The sequence below is a fragment of the Cimex lectularius genome, unplaced genomic scaffold (assembly GCF_000648675.2).
Source record: "Cimex lectularius strain Harlan isolate CLEC.00 unplaced genomic scaffold, Clec_2.1 scaffold267, whole genome shotgun sequence".
In the NCBI taxonomy this organism is placed as follows: Eukaryota; Metazoa; Arthropoda; class Insecta; order Hemiptera; family Cimicidae; genus Cimex; species Cimex lectularius.
In genome coordinates, this window is record NW_019392840.1 from 51,760 (window position 1) to 79,221 (window position 27,462).

At 33.2% G+C, this 27,462-nt stretch overlaps 1 protein-coding gene across 2 annotated transcripts in view; it reads right to left on the reverse strand.

The window, feature by feature from the left end:
• Positions 1-27,462, reverse strand: part of LOC106664635 (neuroligin-4, X-linked-like) — a 532,107-nt gene that overhangs the window by 35,219 nt on the left and 469,426 nt on the right. For both annotated transcript variants that reach the window (XM_024228640.1, XM_024228641.1), the window contains exon 7: positions 3,147-3,265. In XM_024228640.1, coding sequence (XP_024084408.1) covers positions 3,147-3,265 — 119 coding nt within the window. The remainder of the gene's footprint in view (positions 1-3,146; positions 3,266-27,462) is intronic.

A 27,462-nucleotide genomic window follows, 5' to 3' on the forward strand; every position in this document is an offset into this window, starting at 1 on the left:
TTATTACATTCACCCGGCCATTCTAAGATAAATAACATAGGACGTTATTTCAGATAGCCTTCCGTTAAATCAACGTATAGCACTAAAAACAATTTAGTATTACCGTTTACGCTGAGGTTATGCAACTGTCCCTATTGTTCCGATTATAATCGAACCACAACCATTCAACTCTCAGGTTTACTAGGGTAACAAGGAGTATACACATTTGTGTTCGATAAATAGCGTATGTGAAAAAAATTGCCTTTTATTTCGTGGTTTACATTCATCGTTGTTATTGTCGTTTATCTAACATTGTAAACTTAAAGAGAAAAAAAATACTCAGCCACTTCGTAATATCTGAACACTTGTTTTTAAGTACACGGTTTTATGTTATATTGTTGAAAGCGTTCGCCGGCCGTAACTACTATAAACAAGTTATATGGATACGTCTTCTTCTCTGGAAAATAATAAAGATATAGGCGGGGGGGGCAATATGGGGGGGGTCAACCCGATGTTTTACGAGCCGACGGTTATGCAGCCCATTATGAAACTGCCTTATAAAAGGCCCACCGCGGAACACTAAGCGGCCCCGTTAGACAGCCTTTTTAGACCGGTTGTATATTTACTTTATGATTGACCAAATATCGATCGGATATTTTACATTTCTTTAGAAGAATAGGAATTTTGTTTGAATTGTGTAATACATACTGTTGAATAAAAAACAACGTTTGCTCCTTTGACATTTATTAAATTTATAGTGAACTGATTATGGAGGCAGCTTGTGGAAAATAAACTGATGTAGTTAATACGGGTCTCCACAGCGAATCCTGCAGAAAAATGCAAAATCTAGTGACTTACCTATAGTAATTTCATAAATTCTGGCGAGAAGACGGTCTAATTAAATTTTTAATTATATTATTTTCTAATTAAATTAACTGTACTTGATTGGACTCTTTTTAATTTTGATGGGATATTTTTCTCTTCTTCTTCATTTACAGTTAATGTAAAATTCGGTTACTGTACAGTAAAAATTTAACATCAGTTTTCCCATATATTTTTTACTCAGGCGTTTGGACAAATCCCGAGAAAGGAAAGCTGTTATTTGACAATTAATTAGGGTTTTTTGCTGAGATAAAAAAGTCCGTGACACGAGCGGGACTCGAACCCACGACCTTCGGCTACAGATAACAGGACATTTGAAAAATGGCAAAAAGGAGGGTTAATTCAAAAGGTGAGGTTGAGATGGGAAGTTAGTGTCCGAGTGGATCGAAGTCACGATAGCTCAAGTGGTAGAGCAGCGGCGTATCTAGCCGAATGTGGTTGGTTCGAATCCCGCTCATGACACTAACTTTTTTATCTCAACTAGAAACCTTAATTAATTGAAATATATTAATTGGTCAAGCGGACCACGAAAACTAGTGAATTTAAGTTGTTGTTTGTTGTCTAGTTTCGCTTGAACTAAAAAATGCTGTTTTTAATTTCAATAGATCGCAAGTTATTCTCAAAAAAATATTGGCAAATTCCTTCTCGATTTTTTTCATCCAAGAAACAATTTATCTATTTATAATTTTAATTGACAATAAATTGGTCGTGGTTCAGAAAGAAATATTACAGAAAAATTGCCTCAGATAAATCGATGTACATAGCTCATCAAAGCTTGATTTGGCCTGGTAAAAATTTAGATCCCCAGAATCCATTGATACAACCTTAAAGAAATCAATGTTTGACATAGAGGACTTAAAAGTAAAAATTGATTTGTTGTTAAAAAAAGATTGAAATGTTTTGATACATACTTTTATGCTAAAACCTATCAGACTAAAGTTAATTTTTTATGTTCTTCGACTTGCTGTAATGCAAATCGTACATTACAAGAAAAAGTGAAGATGATTTGCTGTTGGAAAAAGTAGGCCTAAATTTGCACCATCTATGAAAAAGTATTTTACTATAATTTAAAATGTTAAATAAATAAATTGAAGGTTTGTTGAAGGAGTCCTACAACCAGTTTTTGGAAAAAAACTTTTTGGGGATAAATAAATAACCGTTGCTCCAAAATAAAAATTGTTTTCATCATCAAATTCTGCGTCAAAATCCTTTCCAAATTACGTGCATTGATTTGTATCTTCGCATTAGATTTAGGCCAGTACTTATTCGTACCCTGTTATCCTCGAGAGTTACATGAAAACTTTTGGTTCATGAGAAATTAGACAAAAAGTAAAAATTTATGTGTCTGGGGTTTGTTTTCACGAAAACCACAATCCTGTAGGAATTCGAAACATTTCGGACTTTTTTAGTCAGATTTGTTATTTCATTTCCCGTAGGACTGCGGTTTCTCGTTTCTGTCCTGGCCTTGTAGTGCTCCAGTTTCTATGAAGCGCCAAGGAACCCTTCCTACTGTAGAGCGATTTACACTAAGTCTGCTTCGCATTGACTGTATCCTTTCTCAAATATTGTTATGACCCTGACTCTGTCATACTCTCTCAAATTCCTGACTGGAGCCATTGTAAAAGTTTTAAGAATAAGAATAATATCAATTGAAACCAACGAAAGAAAAAGGTTAACAGAAAGCGATAAATTTAATACTTTTTAACTTTAGTTTGAACAAGTTTAACACTCAAAAGCAATACTTACAAGTATATATTTATCATTCTGAGGTGAAGTCTCTAAGATGAATACTGTCATGTTTAATGAAATAGAAATATGTTATCCAAAAAATTCTATAAAAATCTATTTTATAACTTACTAGTTCAACAATATTATATTAGATAAAAAATATTTATTTACTGTTTATTTATTCAAAAAATTAATGACTTAGCTGTAGAAAAGCCTACCGATTTCGCACAATTGTTGTCTCACTCTGGAGGACTTTTTATAGGCTCAGAAACGGGGTTTTCATTTTCTGTTTTATTTTAATAAAGCCGGATCAGGTTTTAACGACCCGTGCCGTCTAATTTACGGGTGTTTTCGCCCCAACATTAAAAGTACGCGGGCAGTTTAAATTTCGAATAAGTGCCTTTCAAACTTTAATGGTGTATCTGGTGAGTTCCGTTTTTCGACTGTAATCTTAAACCTACCATTTAATATCTAATTTAGTTATTTGGTCATCAACTATAAAGTTAGGTGGATACGATTGTTATAAAGTTGATAATTAAATTAATTGCAAGGCTTACCTATTTCAAGATATTTCTGGTGAACCGGATCGTACTCTTCCCAGTTTATGCTCCTGAAACGGTTCCTCTCTTTGGAGCCGGCTAAGATGGTGTCTTTCGTCTGGAAATCATTCGGGTTCCTGGAAAAAAAATTGTCTACATTCGGCTGTGATGATTTCGAGGGGTATTGAAAAATAGATAATACTACGTTGACATAATTTGACTTGATAACCTTTAAAATATGTACATTAGAGCTAAAAGCTAAATTAAGTGTACGCAGTTGGCCAATAGAGTGTAGTTATTTATCATTTTAAATTTATTTAATCGTATTTGTAGCTTGATGGAACAGCTTCCTAATTTATGGGAAGTCTTGCTTCTCAAGTGTAATTAATAGCTTTAGATCGCTTTTGTGACTTAAGAGGAACGAAGCACAAGTTTTATTCCCAACGATAAGGCAATTTACAAGAATGGGAACCGTTCAAATTAGAATTCCAAGTTAATCGATGGTAGCTGGGGAAAAAGTAAATTACCAATTGAAGATGTACCTTGCAAGATTTACCGCCACGCTCGATAGAAAGTAAAACATACCGTTGATACACAAAGTCTTTAACTAAAGAAATGAATTTATTGAGACGATTAAAAATATAATGGAAAATTTATGTACACACGTAGTATAGTAATTTAAAATCTTCTGGTTGAATTGAATCTTGATGTTTATTTCAATTTTAAACTATTCAAATCATTAGTGTTCAAAAGTCATTTTTACATTCATTTAAAAAACATATATATAAAATTATTCAATGAAACATTTTAAGATCCAATTAGCATCTATCGCCTATCTAGCATCTATATACCTTAGTGGCACAGTATGGTGTAAGTTGTGTATTATTTTTGGCCCTATTATTCCCACCTCGCAAGATAAAATTCTAGTCCAATGTTAGCAACTTTTGGTGTGGGGTTTGCCTTTTAATACATAAAACAGATGCAACAAATTTTCAAATGGCACACGTGATAACGTCTGATTTGGATCAACCAATTGGTCCTGCAGGATGTTGGTCCTGTTGGAATAATTACTGATCGTGGATTTCAATTTCAGTTTGCTACACATCAAGTCGCAGCGCATTATGCTATGTCCGTTAGCATTCCTGATTGGACCTAATTAGCAGCCCCATGCCATGAACCTCTCCTATCACTTGGCTACCATTATGTTCCCGTAACTGATCGTTTTTTGTTTTTTTTTCAAATCAAATGTTTAAATTTTCAGTTCGACCTCAAGTCTTCTCCAAACTCCTCTGTTCATGTCACTGAATCTAACTTTCATCAAAGAAACCGTTGTCGAACTGTTCTTGTTTGGTTTGGTAATTTTCTGGGTCTAATCATCCGATTTTGTTCACTAAGGGAATTTCATGGTGTTAGAAAAAAAAAATTATACAGATTCTATACTCATAAGAAGCCCTGGCAACCAGTTCATGAGCGCTACCAGTTGAACTTTTAATTGATGTCTATATAACTTTTCGATTCTTCCTTGCACTTAAAAATTTACGATCTTCTTATGTTATTTTGACCGTTTTAGAAGGGAGTGTTGGTGGCCTGAACGGTTTCGGGGCTGAATCGGCGTTCGTCACTATGGAAAAGGTCCCGGGTTCGAATCCCAGCGGTCCTGCATTATGACATACTAATGAGATTTTTTTAAAAAAAAGCACTGGCTACCCGAGGCAACAAAAACATTCTTACAGTGAAACAGTGAAATGTTAACACGACTAACTGTGCAAACACGTTTTACATCCATTGGATGTACTGTAATTAGCAACACAAACTACGACAAAATACTAGCCAATCGTCACGATACTGAACCGATTAGAAAAAAAATTTTCTTAAAAAAAAAACTGTTAATAGGAAAAATAACTCCAACAAAAGTCTGGCATTAAACAATATAATTGCCATTGGTATACTGCAAGGTAGAACAGCCCTTTCGGCTATCCATCAACCCCTTCCACGGGGCCATCCGTCAAGCCCCGCCTAGGTGCTACATACTCCGAAACCCTACACGTCACTTGATCATTTTTCTAAGTTCGTGCCGCGGTTGCGTAATAAGACCGAACGGGACTTCGGTATTAATGCTTTTCTCATCCGCCACACTCCCCGTACAGCAACCTGATGTAAATCCTCGGCACTTCCGCTTTCACCGGCCGACTTTCCATATATATTGACGGTTTAAATATAAAACGTTCTCCCTAGAATGAATCTGACTCGTTCGAACTGTTAAATAATAATTACATTTCAACAAAATAAAAACCAAAATTAAAACCTACAATTAATTTAATTTTAAATATTTGCCTTTTAACGTAAATCAAAGAAAGAACACCAAAATCACATCACTTTAACTACTTCATATTATGAAGGTTGAAATAATATAGCGTTGAGAGTAATTAAAGTAAAACTAAACAGTACCAAACGTTTCACGACCTCATTGTTTAAACAAGCATAACAATACATTTCACGGTTTGACATTCAAAATGTTGATCTAGCAGAAATAGTTGCCTCGACCTTTTGAACGACGGCAAAATGCAAATATACAGAACTAATTCTACAACAGTTTTTCTTAGGTAAAAGACAACATTTTTATATTAATAACCTAAAACATTATGTGTTTTTTATTGACTGGTTGTTTAATAATTTGTTGGATTCGTGAGGATCGACGAAAGTTTGACAACTTGCAAATCCAACAAATTACTAAAATGTAATGTTAAATCCAAGCAATTTAAATTCGGCGTCATTAAAAATTAGAATTGTAATTAAATTTGGACTAATAGCATTTTGCACAGAAAAACGTTTTATAATCTGGTTTTGGATGTTATTGGGTATGTCGTCCTACAATGAATCATACACAATAACATCCCAAACCAGATTATAATCAAAGTTGGTCGATAACTGAACAACCTCACAAACGTTTTAGGCAAATGCAATTAACTGTTTGATTACTGATTTATGTATGCTCAAATCTGCACACGATGTTCATACATAAATAGACTCGTATACATAATTATTCAAAGATCGTGAGACGCGGTCTGGTGTGACGTAGGTTTTAGAAAAAAAGTTTCTTTATCGTGCCAACGTTTTGATCTTTATTGAGATCATCTTCAGGGCCTGGGATTTACAAACATTGATTAAATTTAACAAATATATATAGGATGAGGAAAAAATGGTGAATTTATACAATGCAAAAAATATTTTTTATATTCAATCAAAGTATTTCCACTCACTCAAAATGTTTGTCTTCTGCGTAATTGTGCCATTCTTATGTGTCGTGTTGAGAGTGCGTCAGATTTATTTGTTATTGATGTGGGATCTTTAATTTTGGAAATTCACACACTTTTTTCCAAAATTAAAGCTCCCACACCAATAACAAATAAATCTGATGTAATCTACAAAATCAATTGTTTAAATTGTCCGGCAACTTACATCGGTCTTATATCCCAATATCTGGATAAGAGAGTAAAGCAACATATCCATGATTGCAAAAAACCTATGCAAAATACTACAGCACTCGCTACCCATCATTTTGAACACAAATACAATTTCGACTTCAACAATCCAAAAATATTCCAAACAGACCAAAACAAACTTAAACGTAACTTTTTAGAAATGGTTTACATCAACAGAGATAAATACAGCATCAATTACAGAACATACACATGTGAACTCAGTCGCAGCTACGCCAACATCTTTAATCAAATTTAATATCGATAACATACATATATTATCATCACATCAAACAAAACGTATAATACAACATATAAACAATCATCACATTCCACATACCAAACATGTCTACATAGTCTATTTTTTCAACAATTTAGCTTTCGTTTCCCTAATTATCCCCGTCTATGTAATCCTGAAAGGACATCTGGCCAAACCATTACCAACGTTTTTTCCCTTCGTTGGCAATTTTCACCTCAAAGAAGCCGACTCTTTATATAAAAATGTCTTTCTATACCGAATTCCTTCCCCACCTTTTCAAAAACCAACATATATAAACTTAAAACAGCATTATCTCAATGGCACTTTCAACACGACAAACAAGAATGGCATATCTACACAGAAAACAAACACTTTGAGCGAGTACAAATACTTTGATTCAATAAAAAAATATTTTTTGCATTGTATAAATTCACCCTTTTTTCCTCATCCTACATGTATTTGTTAAATTTAAGAAATGTTTGTCCCTGAACCAATCCCAGGCCCTGAAGATGATCTGAATAAAGATCGAAACGTTGGCACGATAAAGGAAATGGTTTTTATAAAACCCACATCACACCAGACCGCATCTCACGATCTCTGAATAATCATTAACTAACGGTCACTAAACACCACACACTCGTAAACATAATTGAGCCTATGACTTCTTGCAGACCACGGCCATTCCAGCTTTTATAATTTACAATAAATTACTGGCAGTCCTCAAGAATCACCCACCCCGTTGGCTGAACGGGTTCAGCCTTCGGTTTTATCAAGAAGTGGTCAACAGCAAGGTTATTTCAACCCCTACGCAATCAGTTCCTAAATCTATTCATACTCTCACTCACTCGTAAACACTTTCTTAGTTATTTACTTACCATTCACTTGGATGTGGTGGTGGGGTTCTTGTTATTCTTGTTCACTCTTTTCACGTATTATATAACAAGTCTAAACAATGTTCGATGAGGTATTCAATATTCAGCCATCTGCCCTCTTTCATTACATTCACACCAATAAATACGTTCACTCTTATCACACGATAGGGACACAAATCTCTCATTGCTATGTACAATGAACCAACCCTGTTTCTTTCATGAATCGGATGAGGGGACCCCGATCATCCCTGCCGTCTTCAATCATAATTCCCATTTTGGATAGCTTTCCGATAGCTTTCCTACGCGCTCTCAGCATGGAGCCGAGGCTTTCAATTAGATAGGACACATCGAACCCTGTTCTCTGCATGCCGGATACGTTCTAAGGGTGAAGAGGACACTTCTTCTACGAGTTAAATCTTCCGAGGGTTATCTATCGTCAGTGCTCTTGATAAGCAAGAGCTTCATGCCGATTTTTTTTTAAACCACGGAACGTGTGGTTATGTCCGTAGATTAGCACATTGGGAAGAATTCAATCAACGTTTTTGTGAATTAATATGAAATTCCATTTGTTTTTTAAATTAATTTTGACATACATGGTCGTATTTTATTAGACGGCTAATAGTTTAAATAATGTTTTTTTTTAACTTTTCCTAACATTAATATCGTTTACACTACTGGATGATTAGTCATAATTTGTGTCCTTCACTGGCTCCACTGCTTTATCACGAGAGAGTGTTCTGATCGCTTTTGATTTATGTAAACTGCGTCCGATGACAATTTCGATATCAGTTTCCGTCACAGGCTGACATCTTGATGAAATCATAGTAGACAAAAATATTTCCTGATTGTTTAAAATTTTAATGTTCCCTTTTCAGCGGCACCCGAACCGGAAAGGCCCCAGGAGGAAAAATGGAACAAATCAACTTAATGGAAGCAGAACAAATAAGGTTACAACCTGGATTTTATGTGTCGTAAGCCTAGCAATTCTTTAATGCCGAGAATCAAGAATACTCTATAGCGCGGAAAGGGGATCGCTCTCAGGTAGTACACAAACAGCGAAAATCATACAGAAAAATTCTCTTTCAAATTAAAATAATCAAATGATATGCTTTAAGTTGATGGGAATGCAACTTCTTATTTCAAAATTGTTTTGATACTATTTAGGCAAACCAACAGGATATTTACATTTTTCCCACCTCAATGAGAAAATGACTCTCTTAATTTTTGAGTTCTAAAACACTGAAATTTCTGATATGAATTTTAATGCCTATCAAATGAAATTTTTTAGTTAATTCAACGTTCAACCAAAATCCTTCAAAATTCATTTAATAAGATAAAGGAATGGACAAAAAAATGGAAAATCAAGCTAAATCAGCATAAATCAGTTCATCTAATCACAATCGATGGAACTACTATACCATTCAGCAATACAGCTGAATATCTGGAATGACCTTAGATGCCAAGTTGAGATGGAAAGTACACGTGAAGAAAAAATGACAGAAATAGGTTTAAGGTATAGACTAGTGGTCTGCAAATCGCGGCTCTTTCACTAAATGTTCATTGCAGACACGGATCGAAAAGTATGACAGGTGCAAGAAATGGGATTGTCGCTATTTTTAAAGAAAAAAATTAATAATTACCATTGTATTTTTCATCAGGAAGCACTATGTGAATTTCCAGAAAACATTTGCTCAGCAGGTTCAAAGACTTTAGTAACAACAAAGCGACACTAACCTTTGTTTTAAAAAAAACCTCTCAGCGCCACGGTAACAGAAATTCATTTTTTGCCCTTTAATATTGATATTGGCAGCTTTGAAATAGAGTTGCGGGATTTAAAAAATAAAGAATTTTGGAGCTCAAAATTCGAGCGTCTTTAAACCGATTTGCAGCTATTCGAGAAAAATAAATGTGAATTAAGTTAACAGCACAAACGCTCTGCGAGATCTGGCGAGGGAAGATTTTTAACACCTGGATGATGATGATCAACTGAAGAAACTAGCGTTTGCTGTTCTTTATTTATTTGGGTTTACATATTTATGCGAACAATCATTTTCAAGCATGAACTTTATCAAGAGTAGATTAAGAAATCGTCTTATCGATGAGAACTTGGAATCGTGCCTAAAATTAAAAACAACATACAAACATTTATAGACATTTGTGCTTCGGAGTATTTCTTAAGCCTGGACTATGTTACACATGGGCTACCCGGACCTCCCCAAACATGACTTACCCCTACTTTCCAGGGAAATGCAAGGCCATTGTTCACATTAGTGTAGTATTTGTAGTTTTTTTTAAGAATACCTTTTATATTATTTAACTTGTTATATTTTGAAATAAATATTATCTTTATATAAGAATGATACCCAGTTTTATTTAATGTATCGTTAGTTAAACTAAGACATATTCAGGAAAGGCAAGCTCGAGGCGGTACTTTTAATTCTAATTATTTCCATAAAAATGTCTACTACACTACTAAAGGAAAGGTTAAGTTTAAAAATGGCTCTTTGAAGAAAATTCAATTTTGTATTTTTGATATGTGATTATATTTGGCTCTTTTGGATGACGAGTTTGCCGAACACTGGTATAGACAACTATACTGGTTGATAGGACATGGCTCCAATCTTGCTATACAAAATGAAATATTATTATATAAACAAGTCATAAAGCCTATGTGGAAATATGGTATTCAACTATGGGGTGGTACCAAACACAGCAATATCAAAATCATACAAACACCCCAAAATAAAATCTTACGTAACATCGTCAATGCACCTTGGTACATCAGGAATAAGGACTTACATAGGGATCTTAAGATCCTAGAAGTCAGGCAGAAATACAAACATTTGCCGCCAAACACCAGGCTCGCCTCAGCCAGCACGAGAATGTGGAAGAGGCCAAACTCGTACATAACCGAAACATGGTCAGAAGATTAAAAAGAACAAGGCCATATGGACTTGTGTAGTTAGAAATGAATAGTGTATAGTGAAACGTAAATCTTATTGTACCAATGCGTTTATAAAAATGTAAACATTTATTTATTCTATAATATTATTGTAAAATTAATGGTTGGTCTAATAAGACCAGTTCTAATAATTAAATTTAATTATAAAAAAAAAGTTCAAGTTTGTTATTTATGTAAACGGCGTCCGTTGACAATGTCGATTTCACTTTCCCTTCAACAGGCTGACATCTTGATGAAATCAAAGTAGACAAAAATACAAGCTAGTGTAATTAAAATGGGGAATGAATAAACTCGCAAAAATTGTTCACTAATTAGTTAAGTTGCAAACAACGCAACGTAATTTTAAAAAAGTAATGAATTTACCCCCGCCATGACCAACGCGTGAAGCAAATATATACATAATTGACCAATGAAGCAAATATATAGTTAATAAGAAAGACATTTATAAGTGACAAAATTTAAAAAATAAATTTTTTAGCTTTAGATCACAGTTTTATTGGCCTAATAAAGCGAATTCAAAATATTCGGGTCTGATAGTTTACACTGTGCTAGGAAGAAACCCGGGGAATAATATACAAACAAAATTTACGTCCCATAGTAAAGCACCGTGGTGATGGCTTAAGGGTGTGGGGATGTATGGCGTCCTCTGGGCTGAGAATCCTTCACTTCGTAGACTTCATGTTTATGGACAACCACTTTTATTAGGTCTAACGTATTTGAAACCGAGAGCTGCAAAACTGGGCATAACGAAATTTTATCAAGAACATGACAAAGTGCATTCCTCGTCGGTTGTAAAAGTGTGGTGATAACTTAATTGATCTAACATATTAAAATCCCACCTCAATCATCTGATTGTCGGAGAAGTGGTAAGAAGTAGGTCCTAAAGCATGATATTCTATCAACAGAACCTGTAAAACAGATGATCTTGACAAGTGGGAAAATTCGGACCTTGACATAAGCATCAGCTCCGTTCGATTGATTGAAAGATATTAATAATAAACGTTTACCAACGAGAATGTAATTTCTTTAATAAAGTTTAATTAAAGAATATTCCAGTGCATCATTTCCATTGAAAGCCTTTTTGTAAATGCCTAAGAGTCTCTTTTTGTAATCTGAATTGTAATAAAATGAATGCCAATATGAGTCGGACACCCTAACCACTCGGTCATAGCGATTAAACACAAATCACAATGAAAATATGTATTTACTTTAAATAATATAAAGATTATACAATTATTTTAAATAAGAGATTATCCCCATTTGTGAGGGGGAACAAACCCAATAACTACTTACAAGGTTCTGATCACGCAGACCTGGTTGGGACACGAAAGCAAGAATACTAATTTGTGGAGTTCAAATTCGTTTGATTACAAATTTGCAATGGGCAAGGAGTGAGTTGTTTTCTTTGTACCTACCATTATTAATTGCTTCGTAAATATATTTTAAGAATTAGAATTAGATTCATGCTTTTAGTTTATTGGAGGTCAGTTTTGTTTTCTTCGTAATTATACATTTGGTTCGTGGAATCTTTGTTTTTGTTACAATTTGTTCCTTTTAATAAATATCCTTGATGAGTTCTTTTGTTTAATTATTCTATCTAATCGACATAAGATTTAACAATTAAACATTTTTAAAATGTGTTGGTATAAATCATCTGTCTTGAAAGAAAATTAATGAAAGATAAGCACAATGAACTATATTGCTTAATAACCCTATTTGTTTCAACTGCCTTATATTGACAGAAAATGTTTGTTTGACTGTTGTTTTTCTGTCAAATAGTACTGTTGTACATCAAGTCAAAAGGTTACCTACTCAAAGTAAATATTCAATCTGATCACAAAAATTGATTTTCATTTTGTCCAACGCTTTAATAATGTTTAGTTTGAAAAAAAAATTACTGACTGATGGGGATTTGAAACTAAATCGCGTGTGAGTTAGCAGGAAGCCGAAGTGTGATCAGAGCTGATATGGCTCTGAGTGATTTTATCACATGTTTGCACGACTTTTTCGATGAATTTTTATACTTTTTTGTAGTAGTGCTTAAAACGTTTTAATTGCAAATGAATAAATCAAATTTGTTTTTCATATTAACATTTTTCAAGGGTGTTCTTTCTTTCTTCATATTTTAATTAGGAGATCAATATGAAAAAGGAACATTGAATGAATTTTAAAGAAATGCCCGTGAAAATTGTTTATATAATAGTAATTACAAAACAAAGAACCACTCATACCTTAATATTAAAACTATTGGGCATTTAGAAAAACTTAAATCCGCATTAGACCTGTTCGTAGTCGTGCTTAACGTCAATTTAAACCACAAAACTAACGCAATTATGTAGAAAACAACGTGTAATTACAACACAAGGGAAAAAACAAATGGAAAGAAAGGAAATGAGGAAACAACAGGAATCTATTGGTGGCACGAGACAATATCAGCTTCGTGCAATCAAACTGTCGCCCGAAAACCCCAGCTTTTTGTGCTCACGAATTTATCTGAATTAATTGACAATGGGAATGTCCAGTCACTTTTATCGCTAGAGCATTTTTACAAGAAGATCGGTGTGCTTTGGTTGAGAACAACTACGATGCGGTAATTTCAACCAGGATAACAAAATAAAGGCTTTAGAGGGTAACAGCTTCAATCAATGTACAAATAAACAAGGAGTGAAACGTAAAATCCTTTTCGTAAAACCACGAAATCAAGGATAAAACGCGATAAGGTAGAACAGAATATAAACACATCATTTCAATTTATTTGCTTTTACGAGGGTCAAATTAATTACAATAAGCACTATTTTAATACAAATTATTATATATGTATTTAGTAGCCATAATCGATAGTATTAACCATTTTAATTACGCCATCAATCTCAACCAAGGCTTTAGGATGAACAAAATGAAGAGACATTCTCAATATGGAGTATTTACGTTCCCTAGCATTTTTATATCATTTTTATTACAAACTGCATTAAAATTTATTAGGCATTATTAATTTTTACTGAAGAAAAATTTAATTTAGGGATTTTTAAAAATAGCAAAATAAAATGTCTTAATTCCATAATTTTGTTTACTGGACACAATACTTTTTTAAACAATTGCTCTTCGGTTGCCTTCAGCAATATGAATCATGAATTTGTCCCCGAGAATCAAATAGATTATACAACATTTGAAAAATGGCAAAAAGGAAGAAAAATTCGAAAGGTATGTGGAAATGGGAAGTTGGTGTCCGAGTGGATCACGATAGCTCAGCGGCGTATTTAGCGAAAGGTCGTGAGTTCGAATCCCGCTCGTGACACTGACTTTTTCCCTCAACCAAACCTTTAATTAAACCTTAATTAATTGAAAATGAGTAATCTTCATATTTACTATTCTTAAGTAAATCCGTTATTAAAAATGAGGATTAAAATTTCTTAGTTTTTGGTTTGTACTTTCTATTCTGTTTTATTCTACTGACTTTAATACATCGGCTAATTTGATTAAAATTAATACAATAAGAATAAATTGCAAATATCTCTATTCATAATTCATCAGTTTATAATTGATGCAAACAAACAATTATGTTGTCTTATGTCTTAGATATTATGTTATATACTATTTTTATCATTACAATTATTTCTAACAAAACGTGTACATAAATATAACGTGTTAGGGGAAAATTATCTTTATTTTATGTCGTAGATTGAGGATAGCACAGATACTGATATCTTGGAGAGTCGATCATTAGTCAGGAATGGGTTTTCTTCCGAATCCTTCATGGGGGGGGGGATCAAAAAAATATAATACAGGTTTTCACATTTCAAAACAACGTATGATTAACCTAAAATCTACAGAGAAAGTGCCTAAGCCGAAGCCAGACACTCGACCTCCAAATCGCTCACTCCATTAGAGTGTAACTAAAGTCTAGCCCACTCATCTCCAATTTTGTAACTGTCGCAATCAAAATTCTCCTTTTATCTCATCACTGTTCACTAACCTGTAATCTGTAACTGACACGTGACCACCTGTCAAGAGTCAACGCATCTCCTCTCAACTATTTATTGACCAGTGAATGCCATGCTTTTAGCTATTTGCAAACCTCCCCAGAGGGTTCTAGTGTTTTCTATTTATAAGGCTTTCTTCCCCGTGGCATCTACTCCCCACTGGTTGTTTCAGTGATTTTGTGACAGTTAATTAATGATTATTTGGAGAACTTGAGATGCGCTCTTGTGTGATGTAGGTTTAGAGAAACATTTTTTTTCATCGTGCCAACGTTTCGCTCTTATTCAGCAACACAGCACTCTCAACCCGACACGCAAGTATGGCACAATTACACAGAAGACAAACACTTTGAGCCCTGAAGATGATCTCAATAAAGATCGAAACGTTGGCACGATAAAGAAAATGTTTTTCTGAAACCTACATCACACCAGACCGCATCTCACAATTTCTGAATAATTATCGATTAACGGTCACTAATCTCCACACGTTTCGATCTTTATTGAGATCATCATCAGGGTCAGGGATTTACAAACATTGGTTAGATTATACTTTAATATTATAGATTATAAATGTAAGATATGAAAATGAATTTATACGATGATGTATACGATATAGAAAATTTGTGTTTAATGAAAGTATTTGTATTTACTCAAAGAATGTTTTCTTCTTTGTAGATGTATCACGGTTGTGTGTCTTGTTGAAAGTGTTAAAATATTAAACACATATTTTTTCTTTTTTCGATAGCGTCATTGGTCCAATAGAAAAAAGAGCCCTATGTCAAAGGACGTTATATTCGAAGTAGACAGATGCTTAGGAAACTCAGAATAATTGTTTATCAATATTTAAGAAAGGTAATATTCATTCGTTTATTTAAAATTGATGATCTAAATACATTTGTATTTACCAAATTCTCGCCCGATGTGTTCATTTCACTAATACATATTTATTTTACATGTTGCTTATTTAATTAATTTTTGCAATCGATTAAAAGAGGCACTTAAAGAAAATTATTGTTTACGTTTGCTATAAACTCCGTAGCTTCGTATTGCTTACTATTCGAACTGTTTAATTTCGAATGCTCATAAATCATGTATTTAATTCATTGTAATGTATTTTTACCAGAACACTGCATTAAAAAATAATTGATTTTTCATAGCACTTTTCGTCGTCTTTATTTAGTCACAAGATAACGCAAATGTAAGGATTTATCTTTGTAATGTTTCATCTGAGTTTTGAATGACCCATCCAGTTTTGGCAATATATAATGCAAACTGTCCTCCTTGGAAACACGGACTTTGATTTATTACGGCTTAAGCAAGAAGAGCGTGTCAAATTTCGGCCTATCGATGGCACTGTGCAAGAACCTGGCACATTAGTTGGCCAAATATATGACCCTGAGTCTCAGAGTAAACAAAGATACCCATCTCCTTGTTTGTACACCCCTCTCCGTCTTAAAACATATGTTTGTTCTTTTCACTTTATCCTTCCAATAGAAATTTATAACAATCGACTGACAACTATGAGAAAATAACAACACGATTCATGTTGAGCGCTGAGCCAATAAATCAGAAAAAGTCAAAAAAATAACGATAAATCGATTAATATTTGATTTTTTTTTAAAGCAAAATTTTTCTCAAGTGTAAACATAAAATACTATTTGTTATTTACAAATTATAAAAACATTGCATTTTGAATTGCTAATATGTTAATGTCAGTTATATTACAAATGATGTAAAAATATTACATCTACTTATATCTAGTTGCTTTTGAACGTGCCTTGGCGTTAAAAAGTGTACATCTCTGAGCCCGATGTAAATAAAATGCCATAAATATTGAAATAACAAAACTTTAAAAATTAAACTATTAAAATTTTTCAAAATTAAACTATTAAAATTTTTCAATGTGAGCAGATAGATGTTTTTATATATTTAATTTATTTAAAACTTTCCAAAAAGCAATCCTACTTTTGAATTCTATTAATGCAATATTGAGAACTGCACATATTTCGATACAATGAAAACTTTCTTAACTTAAAATGATCTCAAAAGTACAAAAGAAAAAAAAAATAAGCTCCTAATCGTCTTACCGTTACCCGTTTCTTCCAAATCATAAGAACAAATTATTCACAAAATAATATATCCCTATCACTTTCAATATCAAGCGATCAATTTATATTTCGAGCTCAACATTCCTCTACTCATCAGCTACACAGAGATAGTTATTTTACTTCATGTCTCACGTCTCGAGCATAAACTGTACGCGACTGGACTGTTTTTAAATTATTATCGATTTTTTACTTTTTCTATACTGTTACGGTTCCTCGTCGGACCGTTGGCAATTCACCCGGTCGCCGAGTATCTGGGGCTCAGTGGAAATTTTTTCCGTGGCCGCTTCGTCTTCAAAAGTTAATAAATCGAACGCCTCACTGTTTATTTTTTTTCCTCCTTTAGGAAAACAGTGAAACCCTCGGGATGAAATAACAATATAAAAATAAAATAGAATAAAAACACAACAAGAAAGTAAAATATTAATGACCTTGTATTATGAATACAATGTAAAACAAAAAAAAAGAAATGAAACAAGTCTCTTCAGAATTAAAAAAAAAACTGTCCCGAAACCAAGCTCGAACCTCGTGTACGTCCTTTTTCTTGTCGTTCCAGAGCGGTTCTCCCCTCGCACACGCGAACCCTCCACTCCACGACGATGAGAAAAGTCCCGATTTTTTTTTTTCACCCGGCTCCTCCACACCGACCAGTCCCCGCTGAGCCCTGGCTGGGCCTCCTTCAGCTTCCAAATGCCACCCGCGCGTCTTCGGCCTCTTCCAGACCTCGTTCAACCCGAGTCTGGTCACCCCAGTGCAAAAAAAGGTTTTTTTTGCTCTCATTTTCGCTTGTAACAACACCGCCAGTAATGTCACACTCACAAATTGAAATCTTATCTGCTGGCTATAATTAAGTTACGCCTGCACAATTAATTCAGCGACAAATGATATTACCCCTGTACAAAGAATGTATTGTAAGCATATCCCCAATAAGTGCCACACCACGCGCAACATTCTCAGCGCAAAGTGGCACTTTTAAGTTTAAAAATTGAAATTAAGAAAACAAACAAGAAAACTAAACAGTTTATTACTTCAGAATTCAAATGATACTGAAGAAACACAGTAAATTCCATAAAAAGTAGATGGAAAAATCGTTTTTATGCTTGTTTGGGATTAAGGCTTATGTGTGTTTATCTGTTATTGATTTGATATTTCCAATTAAAAACGTAGCGAGAAAATGAAAAACAAAATCAATTGAGTGTAACTTTTTGCCTGTCAGTGAATATATATTATATATATTATATATAACTTTTTATCAGATTTGTTGCAGATGGAACGCTTTTATATCCAAATATTCTTTATAAAATTTAAATCATCCCAATAAAATTATTTAAATTTTTATTTAATTGTTCATAATAAAAAGTATAAGTCCTATCAACCGACATAGATATAATTTTTTCACTTAGTTTATTTTTATTTTATTTATATCATCCTGTAAGACTGGTTCCATACTAATTATACCAGAAATGAAATATTATGAGAATTGTAAAGATCCACTCATTTTGGATACCTGAAGAGTCTCTGGGATATCAGTTCATTATTTACCATGAAAAGATATCTGTTTAGATTATACTTTAATATGCAGTAATTAATAACACTCGTGGTATTGACCTTTGCGGTTTTCATTATTCACGTATGAAAAATGTGGAAGGTTTTGACATTTGCTGAAGTCCGATTTCTTTATTTGCGAAAAAAAAGTTGCTTCAACAATTTTCGTATTGAAACCATTTTTGAAAAATGGATTGGAGGCTCTAATTGTTGCCTGCTTTCTGTACACTGTTTCTTATTTCTTCTCAGTTTGTTTTATTCTCTCGTGCAGTTGTGTCACAAAATACCTCCTCTTCGGAATGGAAACACAACAGTCCTGACCCTTTGTGAAAGAGTAAAAATTTTGGACATTAAATTTTTACATTTTTACGCAGGCTAAAGCTTTTCTTCAAAGCAGCTCCGGTAAATTTTTACCTTGAGAGACTAACATATTAAAACAGCAATGGACCCTTCCTTAAATGGAAGTTTTAAGTTGAAAAGCGATCAAGACAGCTTCAAATCCTTATGTGGAAATTCTTAAAGAGATTAATTATTCGGCAAGACAGCGAACAATTAACAATTTTAGGCAACATGGAACGTATCCCTTCTTATGGCATAGGAGAATAGACACAATACATGCGGATTTAACATTTACGGCAGTTTTCTGGAACCAAACTACCACGAATGTTAAGAGATTACTGTATTTATAAATGTGCGTTAAGTGCAATTTAAGCGTAAAAATTAATGTTTGATAAACTTTGGTCTGCAATTACAAAATGTGATTTGGCGTGTTAGGGGGTATTACAAATTTTCTTTATAAAAATCGCAAAAATACTTCAATTCTTTCTTACATCTCGAAACCCCAAACCTGCGAACTCTAACAAACAATAGATCTCGAGGCGGCATTATGTATTTAAAATTAATATTTTTCTTGTACGGTTGTTCAAATAGAAATACGACGTAGAAAACCGATCATTGAAATATTCTAACATGACACACTTCATGACACGGATGAAGAGAGAGTCACACCCAGTTACATAGAATTCATCATTCATCACTAACAGCAAGTCGCCCACCATTTGGAAAGACTGTTATTTTAGATATTTCTAAACTTTAATAAAATATTGCAATGATTACAATAATTTTGGAGTGCATTAGGTTTAAATGCGAGGAGCCCAATTACCTGACGCAACGCAACGCGACGTTGGAGCGCCATCCCACGCTATTCCGATATCCAATATTCCAAAGAACTATTATACAACTATTATTATTATATTACAGACGAACACATTCGCCAGACGTGATGCAGCGCAAATTACTCTGCGCGACGACTTGCAACCAAGTCCCCCACAAACCAACTTTTCGTTTATAATGCTTGGGCGATTCGACCCAATGACCATTCCGAAATTTTTTAAAACTTAAGAAACAGTCAGACACCTGCTTATGAAATTGTCTAAATCATGAAGGAAAATGTATGCACATAACCCGTCAAGATCTGTATTCAACGTTGAATGATATGGATGTAGTAGATATGTTTTATTTGAGCACATACCAAAAATTGGTGCTTCCTCCATGTAGTTAATCAAATTGTTGTTTTGTTTTCTAACAACGCATGTGGAATGTATACATCACTGCTCCTGCCATTTCCTCAAATCCTTCCCCATTTTCTCCCTCAGAACTATCCGTTTCACGAAACTACTGTGACTGATTATTGTTACACTATGGAGTATTTTTGCGTTGAACAGATGTCCACACCCCACGGCGTTGTGGCTCTTCGCGTTGCGTTGCGTCAATTAAGTGTGTTCCCGCTTTAATCATTAACTGAAGGGAAACGACCAGGAGCAACAGATCAATGTCATCTTCAAAGGCTGACAGATTAATTTTTACATTAATTATGTTAATTCTTCCTTCCCCTCCTTAACATCATTTATAAACAATGAAAACAACAATGGGCTTAACAAGCAGATCTGTGTGTACAACCATTATATTCTAAAAATTTGATGATAACCCTTTTTGACACCAGCAGAAAAGTAGAAAATATTCCTCTATAGTTAATTTATTTACTTATTTTTATTTTTTTTATGATATTATTTTTACCAAAGTTGGTTCACTGAACGTAAATTTTATATTTATCAATGAGAAATAATGTAATGACGATTAAAATAAAAACATGTATTTTAAAAGTTTTATATGTATTATAATATGTGTATGTAGTGCAATGTACACAAAATCACTAATAATGCCTTAGCAGTCATGTTATACATAATTTTTTATTAAGTTTCCGAGTCCGCTTGACCAAATAAATTTTTTTCAATTAATTAAGGTTTTGGTTGAGATAAAAAGTCAGTGTCGCAAGCGGGATGGCAAAAAGGAGGGAAAATTCAAAAGGTGGGGTGAGATGGGAAGTTGGTGTCCGCGTGGATCGAAGTCACGATAGCTCAAGTGATAGAGCAGCGGCGCATTTAGCCGAAGGCCGTGGGTTCGAATCCCGTTTGTGACACTGACTGTTTTTATCTCAACCAAAACCTTAATTAATTGAAAAGAAGTTATACATAATATTTTGATATTATAAATGTTCTTATACATCATGAATAATTTATATAAAGTGTGCCTAATTGATATTGGGATTTATTCTATTATTTATGATTTGATATATTTTTAGAATAAAAATTTAACTTTCGCGACTATTAATTGTTCGTCTGAGTCGAATCAGTATTCTAATCTTACGAGAGGTTTGGCTATTTATTGTTGATTCCTTAAAGCATTTTTGATCATGACAAACAATCGAACGCCGGAGTTTTGATTCAATTTCTTTCCAACCGCTCGTAAATTGGGGTGGGAAATACTCGAGAAACAAAAGAAAAGAGAGGAAAGGAAGGGGATTCAAGTCTGTGTGAAAGGTGTCTAGGCGGGCCTACGGGAGCTGTTCTACGTTGCTTTAAAACAACACATTACACACTTGAGTGCTAAGTGCTGAGACCCATTACCAGGCCGCCTCAACCCCACCGTCACACAAGATTCAACCAAAATGGAAGTAAAACAAACAAGGGCCGCCCAAGCGCGTAGCTCACCACCATTAACGCCTCTATTTCGGCATTTCTTAGAATGTTTCGCTATTAAATGCCCACTACCACTATTCTTATGCTAATGCATCCGAATGCATGGAATGCGAACCGTAAAGTAAAGATTGTAAGTTAGAAACATCGCCTTAGTAACACAAAACAATGTGCACTAGAATGGGACATTATTGACAGACTATAGAAAAACTAAATATTGATTTATTAGCACGTTATCTTATCTTATATAATTAAGCTTCAATCTATATAGACGATTTCCATCTTAAAAAATTCTTCTGGTTCTACTATGTATACTATTACTATTATAATTAATTAATAATTATGCAAGGTATTGGATGAGATAAAAAAGTCAATGTCACGAGCGGGATTCGAGCCCAGGACCTTCGGCTAAATACGCCGCTACTCTACTACTTGAGCTATCGTGACTTCGATTTATCTCAACCAATACCTTTCATAAATATTAATTAATTGAAAATTGTCAATGAAGTCACGATAGCTCAAGTGGTAGAGTAGCGGAGTATTTAGCCCAAGGTCGTGGGTTCGATTCCCGCTCGTGACACTGACTTTTTTATCTCAACCAATACCTTTCATAAATATTAATTAATTGAAAATTGTCAATGAAGTCACGATAGCTCAAGTGGTAGAGTAGCGGAGTATTTAGCCAAAGGTCGTGGGTTCGATTCCCGCTCGTGACACTGACTTTTTTATTTCAACCAATACCTTTCATAGATATGAATTAATTGAAAAATGTTAATTGGTCAATAGGACCACGAACTGTAATGGATTGTAATTAATGATCTACCTTCAATTGTAGTTACATTTTAAAAAAGTATCAGAACTGATTCTAATTAGAACGAAAACACTTTATTGTCCAGATTTCAAGGAATATAATCCTTCCATCTGGACTTCGTAACTTAATTAATAATTATATACAATTGCACAGGTCATGTTTAATCCGGTGCTATATTATCTTCATATTCAATTTCAAAGTACAATATTTGAATCAGAGGTTTCAAAATTGTAAATATTAGTTCAAATTTCTTAACTTATTAATTAAAGTTTGAAAGTTATGATAAAGGTAATGTATTGCTCGAAAGCTTGACTAAGGAACTGAATTTTTGTCCTCAATTGGCCTTATTCGTGTTGTTGAACAGGACAGCACCTTTCCAGTCAGCAGCGGCGGATGTTTTTTAAATAAAATTTTGATTGATTTGGTCCATTTTTCGGCTCCAACCTCAGTAAACAATAACAAGGGATGACTCCAACCACATAGTATGACCTGACAGCCTTACAATCCGGATTAACTTTTTTAATTAAAATTCTATTTTTGCATGCGAACCTACTCTTAACCACCGACCTGATTCCGGTTGATTGCCGTACATAATCTGTATTGCTTATATTTATTAACTCTAAGGAGATGAACATATCGAACTTTTTAAACCTTTGTTATGGATTTTAAATATAAGAAACTATCTGTTCGATTACTGTGAAGATGTGTCGCAATTCCTCTTTATCACCCTTTTTTAACACTTAAGTCATATACTTCATATTCTTCCATAAGATGTCTGTGATCGATCGACGTGAAGGTCTTCTACAAGAATTAGTTTTCTTAGGTCGTATTTCTTGAAGAAAACATTCCATGCCAAGGAAGAATAGGTCTTTTTTACAACTCCCTTGAACATAAACCTGAATAATATTTAGTGTAGCCTGTGCTGTGGACTGAACCAGCTTGAACGCATAAAATGTATGTAAAGATGTTTTCATTATCACATTTATAATAATAGTCAATTTTGAATTCTACTTGCATAGAAAACAAAAATTGTTATTGAATAATATTATACATAATTATGATCTAAATATTTTTTCATTTAATATTATAAACAATAGATTGGTGTTGTAAATATTTTTCTGAGAATCAACAGAAAACAATTTTCTTTAAAATATTACAATTAATTAAGGTTTTTAGTTGAGATAAAAAAGTCAACGGCACGAGCGGGATTTGAACCCACGATCTTCGGTTAGAAACGCCGCTGCTCTACCGCTTGAGTTGTGACCTCGATCCACTCTGACAATAACTTCCCATCTCACCCGCATCTTTTGAATTTACCCTCCTTTTTGCCATTTTTCAAATGTCGTGTAATCGGTATACTCCGTGGCCATTTCATTTGTCGTCGAGAATTCAATCCGATACACGACATTTGAAAAATTGCAAAAAGGAGGGAAAATTCAAAAGGTGCGGTTGAGATGGGAAGTTAGTGTCCGAGTGGATCGAGGTCTCGATAGCTCAAGTGGTGGAGCAGCGGCGTATCTAGCCGAAGATCGTGGGTTCGAATCCCGCTCGTGCCATTGACTTTTTATCTCAATTAAAAACCTTAATTAATTGTAATATATAAATTGGTCAAGCGGACCACGACGTTAGTGAATTTAAGTTCTTTAAAATATTTATGTTCCATGAGTATCGACCACTTCTATTAATATTATAGTAACGATCTGGGCTGTTAAGCAATTAATGATAAGACCACAACCCTGATACTTACATCGAGTTTTTTTCCAAGTGTTATAAGATATAAAACGGTCATTTCATGTGGGAGAACATACACACGTTATATTAGTTTCACCAACTGTCGGTGCCTCTATTGCTTTATTATACGTTTAAATTATATATAAATATCAATAAATGCATTTGCTCATAGCCTGTAAACAGTTTTATCACTAATTAATATAAAGCAAATATTGATTTATAAAACGCTATCTTTCATCATTTGTCCAGCATGAAGGTATGGTGATGGTTTGATTAACATTACCTAGGGTAAAGTTCAAAAAATAAATAAACTAAAGGAGTAATCTTTCATCATTTTTTTTTATTTTAGCCAGCATTTTAATATATTGAGTATACCACCATTTATCTTTTGAGCACACAAGATTACCGTTTCTTCGACAATCCAGAAGTTTTTATGTCAAAAAATGAACTATTATACGGAATGACAGAGGATGCGGTCTGCGTTATAAAAATGATCGCCAATATTTACCATTTGTGAGAAATTGGCTCGTACGAAACGATGACTAGGTGCATAAGATTAGTGTCAATGAAGATTATCTTATTATGGAACTACCGTAAATAAGTGTATATTTTGCTTTTACAGTTCCGCAACTAATGCAAAACGCAAAACATGGACGTTAATTAAAATTGATTCAAATACGCAATCTAATTTGCACTAGATGGTAAAATTTATATATGCAATTTAAAACTATTAAAATACGTAGCATGAATATAAGAATCATCATCTGAACAACAACACAACTTTTTTGAAAATAGAATTTTTTTTTTGATATTGTGCATACTCATATTGGAAGGAAATAGGACAGAAAATCTCTGCAACACAAATGGTTCCTATACTATAAAATATTAAAAAAATAAATACATAATTCGGAATAATAAAGTTCATAATCTGCATTAAAATTGACAATGACATCCAAGTTAAAGTTAGTTTCTGTGAAACTACAGCATTACTGCTCAATGAATTTTCGAAATAAACTTTTCAACGTCGACAGATGCGATTGAAGAATATTTGTTGGAACTTAAAATAACTGGACCCTCGATTCCCTGTATACCAACATTATATCTTCAATAAAGTGTTAATTAAGTTTCCACAATTCAACCATTGTAGTATATTTGGCAGTGGTAATTTTTCAGTTTTCTTATATTATTATAATCCCTGCATAGCCGGAATTTTTCTAATTTCTTTTTTTCCTTTCATCATTTCACGTTTTTAGTTTTCTAATTTATTTTTCTTTAAGTAATCAATGATTTTAGAATTATGCGAGATTCTGTACTATTATTTAAATATGAAAAAAGATGCTGAATAAAATTTGAACTGTTTTTCCACTGACTAAGCGCAAAGGATTGTATACAAATCCGGGCTCCAGTTAAAATTGATTAAAGGTAAAAATTAAAGATAGTGACTTTTTATAAAACGGTTATAAATGATATTCGGCGAAATATAAAATAAAGTCAATATTAATTAATCTTTAGCTCATTTTCTAAGTCCCTTAACAAGACAAATTGTTATATTCAGGGTATACATCAGACACTAAATATTCTAATATGGTGGTTCATTATTTCTTGCCATAATTGCTGGCGATAATCCATGAAAAATAGCTTTCTTAAATGGTTAAAATCTCGAGTAATTCACCATTACCATCAAAAGGGTAATTGTAAAGGCTTGAAGATTCAGAAAAAGCTCTAAAAATCAAGACCCTTTCATCTTCATGATATGAATTGCTACCAATTAGTTCTTTCCGATAATCTTAATAATTTTATGAATTTTTCGACAGTTTCATTTCGATTTGTAACAATTATTTAAGGTGTAAATTACAAAAACCAAGTTTAATACGTATTGATACTTAAGTTAATAAATAGGTTGAAGGCACAAAGAGTTTTAGTAACTTTTTTCAATTAATTCATATTTATGGAAGGTATTGGTTGAGATAAAAAAATCAGTGTCACGAGCGAGATTTTATTTTATCTCAACAATCAATTTTATCAATACTTTCCATAAATATTAATTAATTGAAAAATGTTAATTGGTCAATCGGACCACGAACTGCAATAGTTTCAGCAACATTGGAAGGACTATATTATGTTTGTAAGACTCTGTCATTTATCATTAACGATTTTTCCATTTCTTAACATCTGTATACTGCAGCTGTAGCTTGTTTAGAGGATGATTTATTTATTTAATAATGAACGGCAAGTACCCTAAGTATACATATCCCAAACTGTTTATTGCATATCTGACATTTATCATGCTCTTTAAATATTCATTTTGTTTTAAATTTCAAAATTGGTGTAAAAAACAAATAACACAATTTACGCTAATTTTGATTTCAATAGTTTATAAGTCAAGTTTTTCAAAATCCCTATTAAAAAAATGTAAATATATATTTTTTTCAATAATAAAAAATTACGCTTTTTAAAGGTCATTTCAATTTCATTTTCATTTATAAAAAGGTTCTATTTTATTTTGATTTTTAGAAATTGCAAAGAAAAGTAATAAAAAAATACCTTAAAATCAAACAAGAAAATAATAAATTGATAATTCCAAAATGTGCAAGCTATGAAACAAGTGTTTATCTTTTGCAAAAGCAAGGGTTTGTCCCACCAAATGCTATACTTTCGATCAAAGAATTTGGTCTTAATCAACTGCGCTACTTTTAGGTGAGAATCGAACTTCGTGGGTCAACCAGGAAAGATGCATGTCTCTCCACATACCCCGCACCATCGCACAAAATAGTTCGAGAAATATCAAGACTAAAGATATGAATTCAGGAACAAAATTTTGACATTTTGAGATTGTTGGATTTGCAAGCTTCCCCTTCAAGAATTCTGATACTTCCTCTTTTTTATATATTTCGGTTTACTCATCGAATGGAAAATTAACTACTCCCCATTTTAACTTCAACATTATTCCCTAACACATTTATGTCAATAAGTTCTTAATTTCCTCTCTACTGTTTTTATCTGAGTCTTCAAAATGGCTCACCCAATTTTACTTTATTATTATTTTTATTAATTAATTTAATTAAACAAGCTCCGCTTCCAATTTTGGTGTACTTGTTTTTTGATCCATGCAAGAAGGGCCTAACCCTTCATCTTAATTATAGGAAAACAGAGCCCCAGGACCTGACTACAGACTGATCAGATGCCTTTTTAAAATGTAAATCAATCAACATGGTAAAACAAATTTATCAACTAAACCAAAAAAAATAGATAGTACAAATTATATCTCTTTTTCCTTTTCTGGATGTTAAAACAACATTTTTTATTTAAACAAATGGGAAGTTTTTTTTGGCAATAGTCTAAATAGCCAGAGCGATGTCACATATTATTATTATTATTATTTTAGGCCGTCTTGTTAAACTTCATGATTTATTTCTCTCAAATATTGTACTATTGCTCCGTTCACTTCTAAGTTCATAGCCCCTAAGATAGTTTTATAATTGAACGGGGGTTACAGGTATTTTCCAATTCAATCAAACAAATTCTTACTTTCTTTGCGATATTTTGAACAAGTCATAA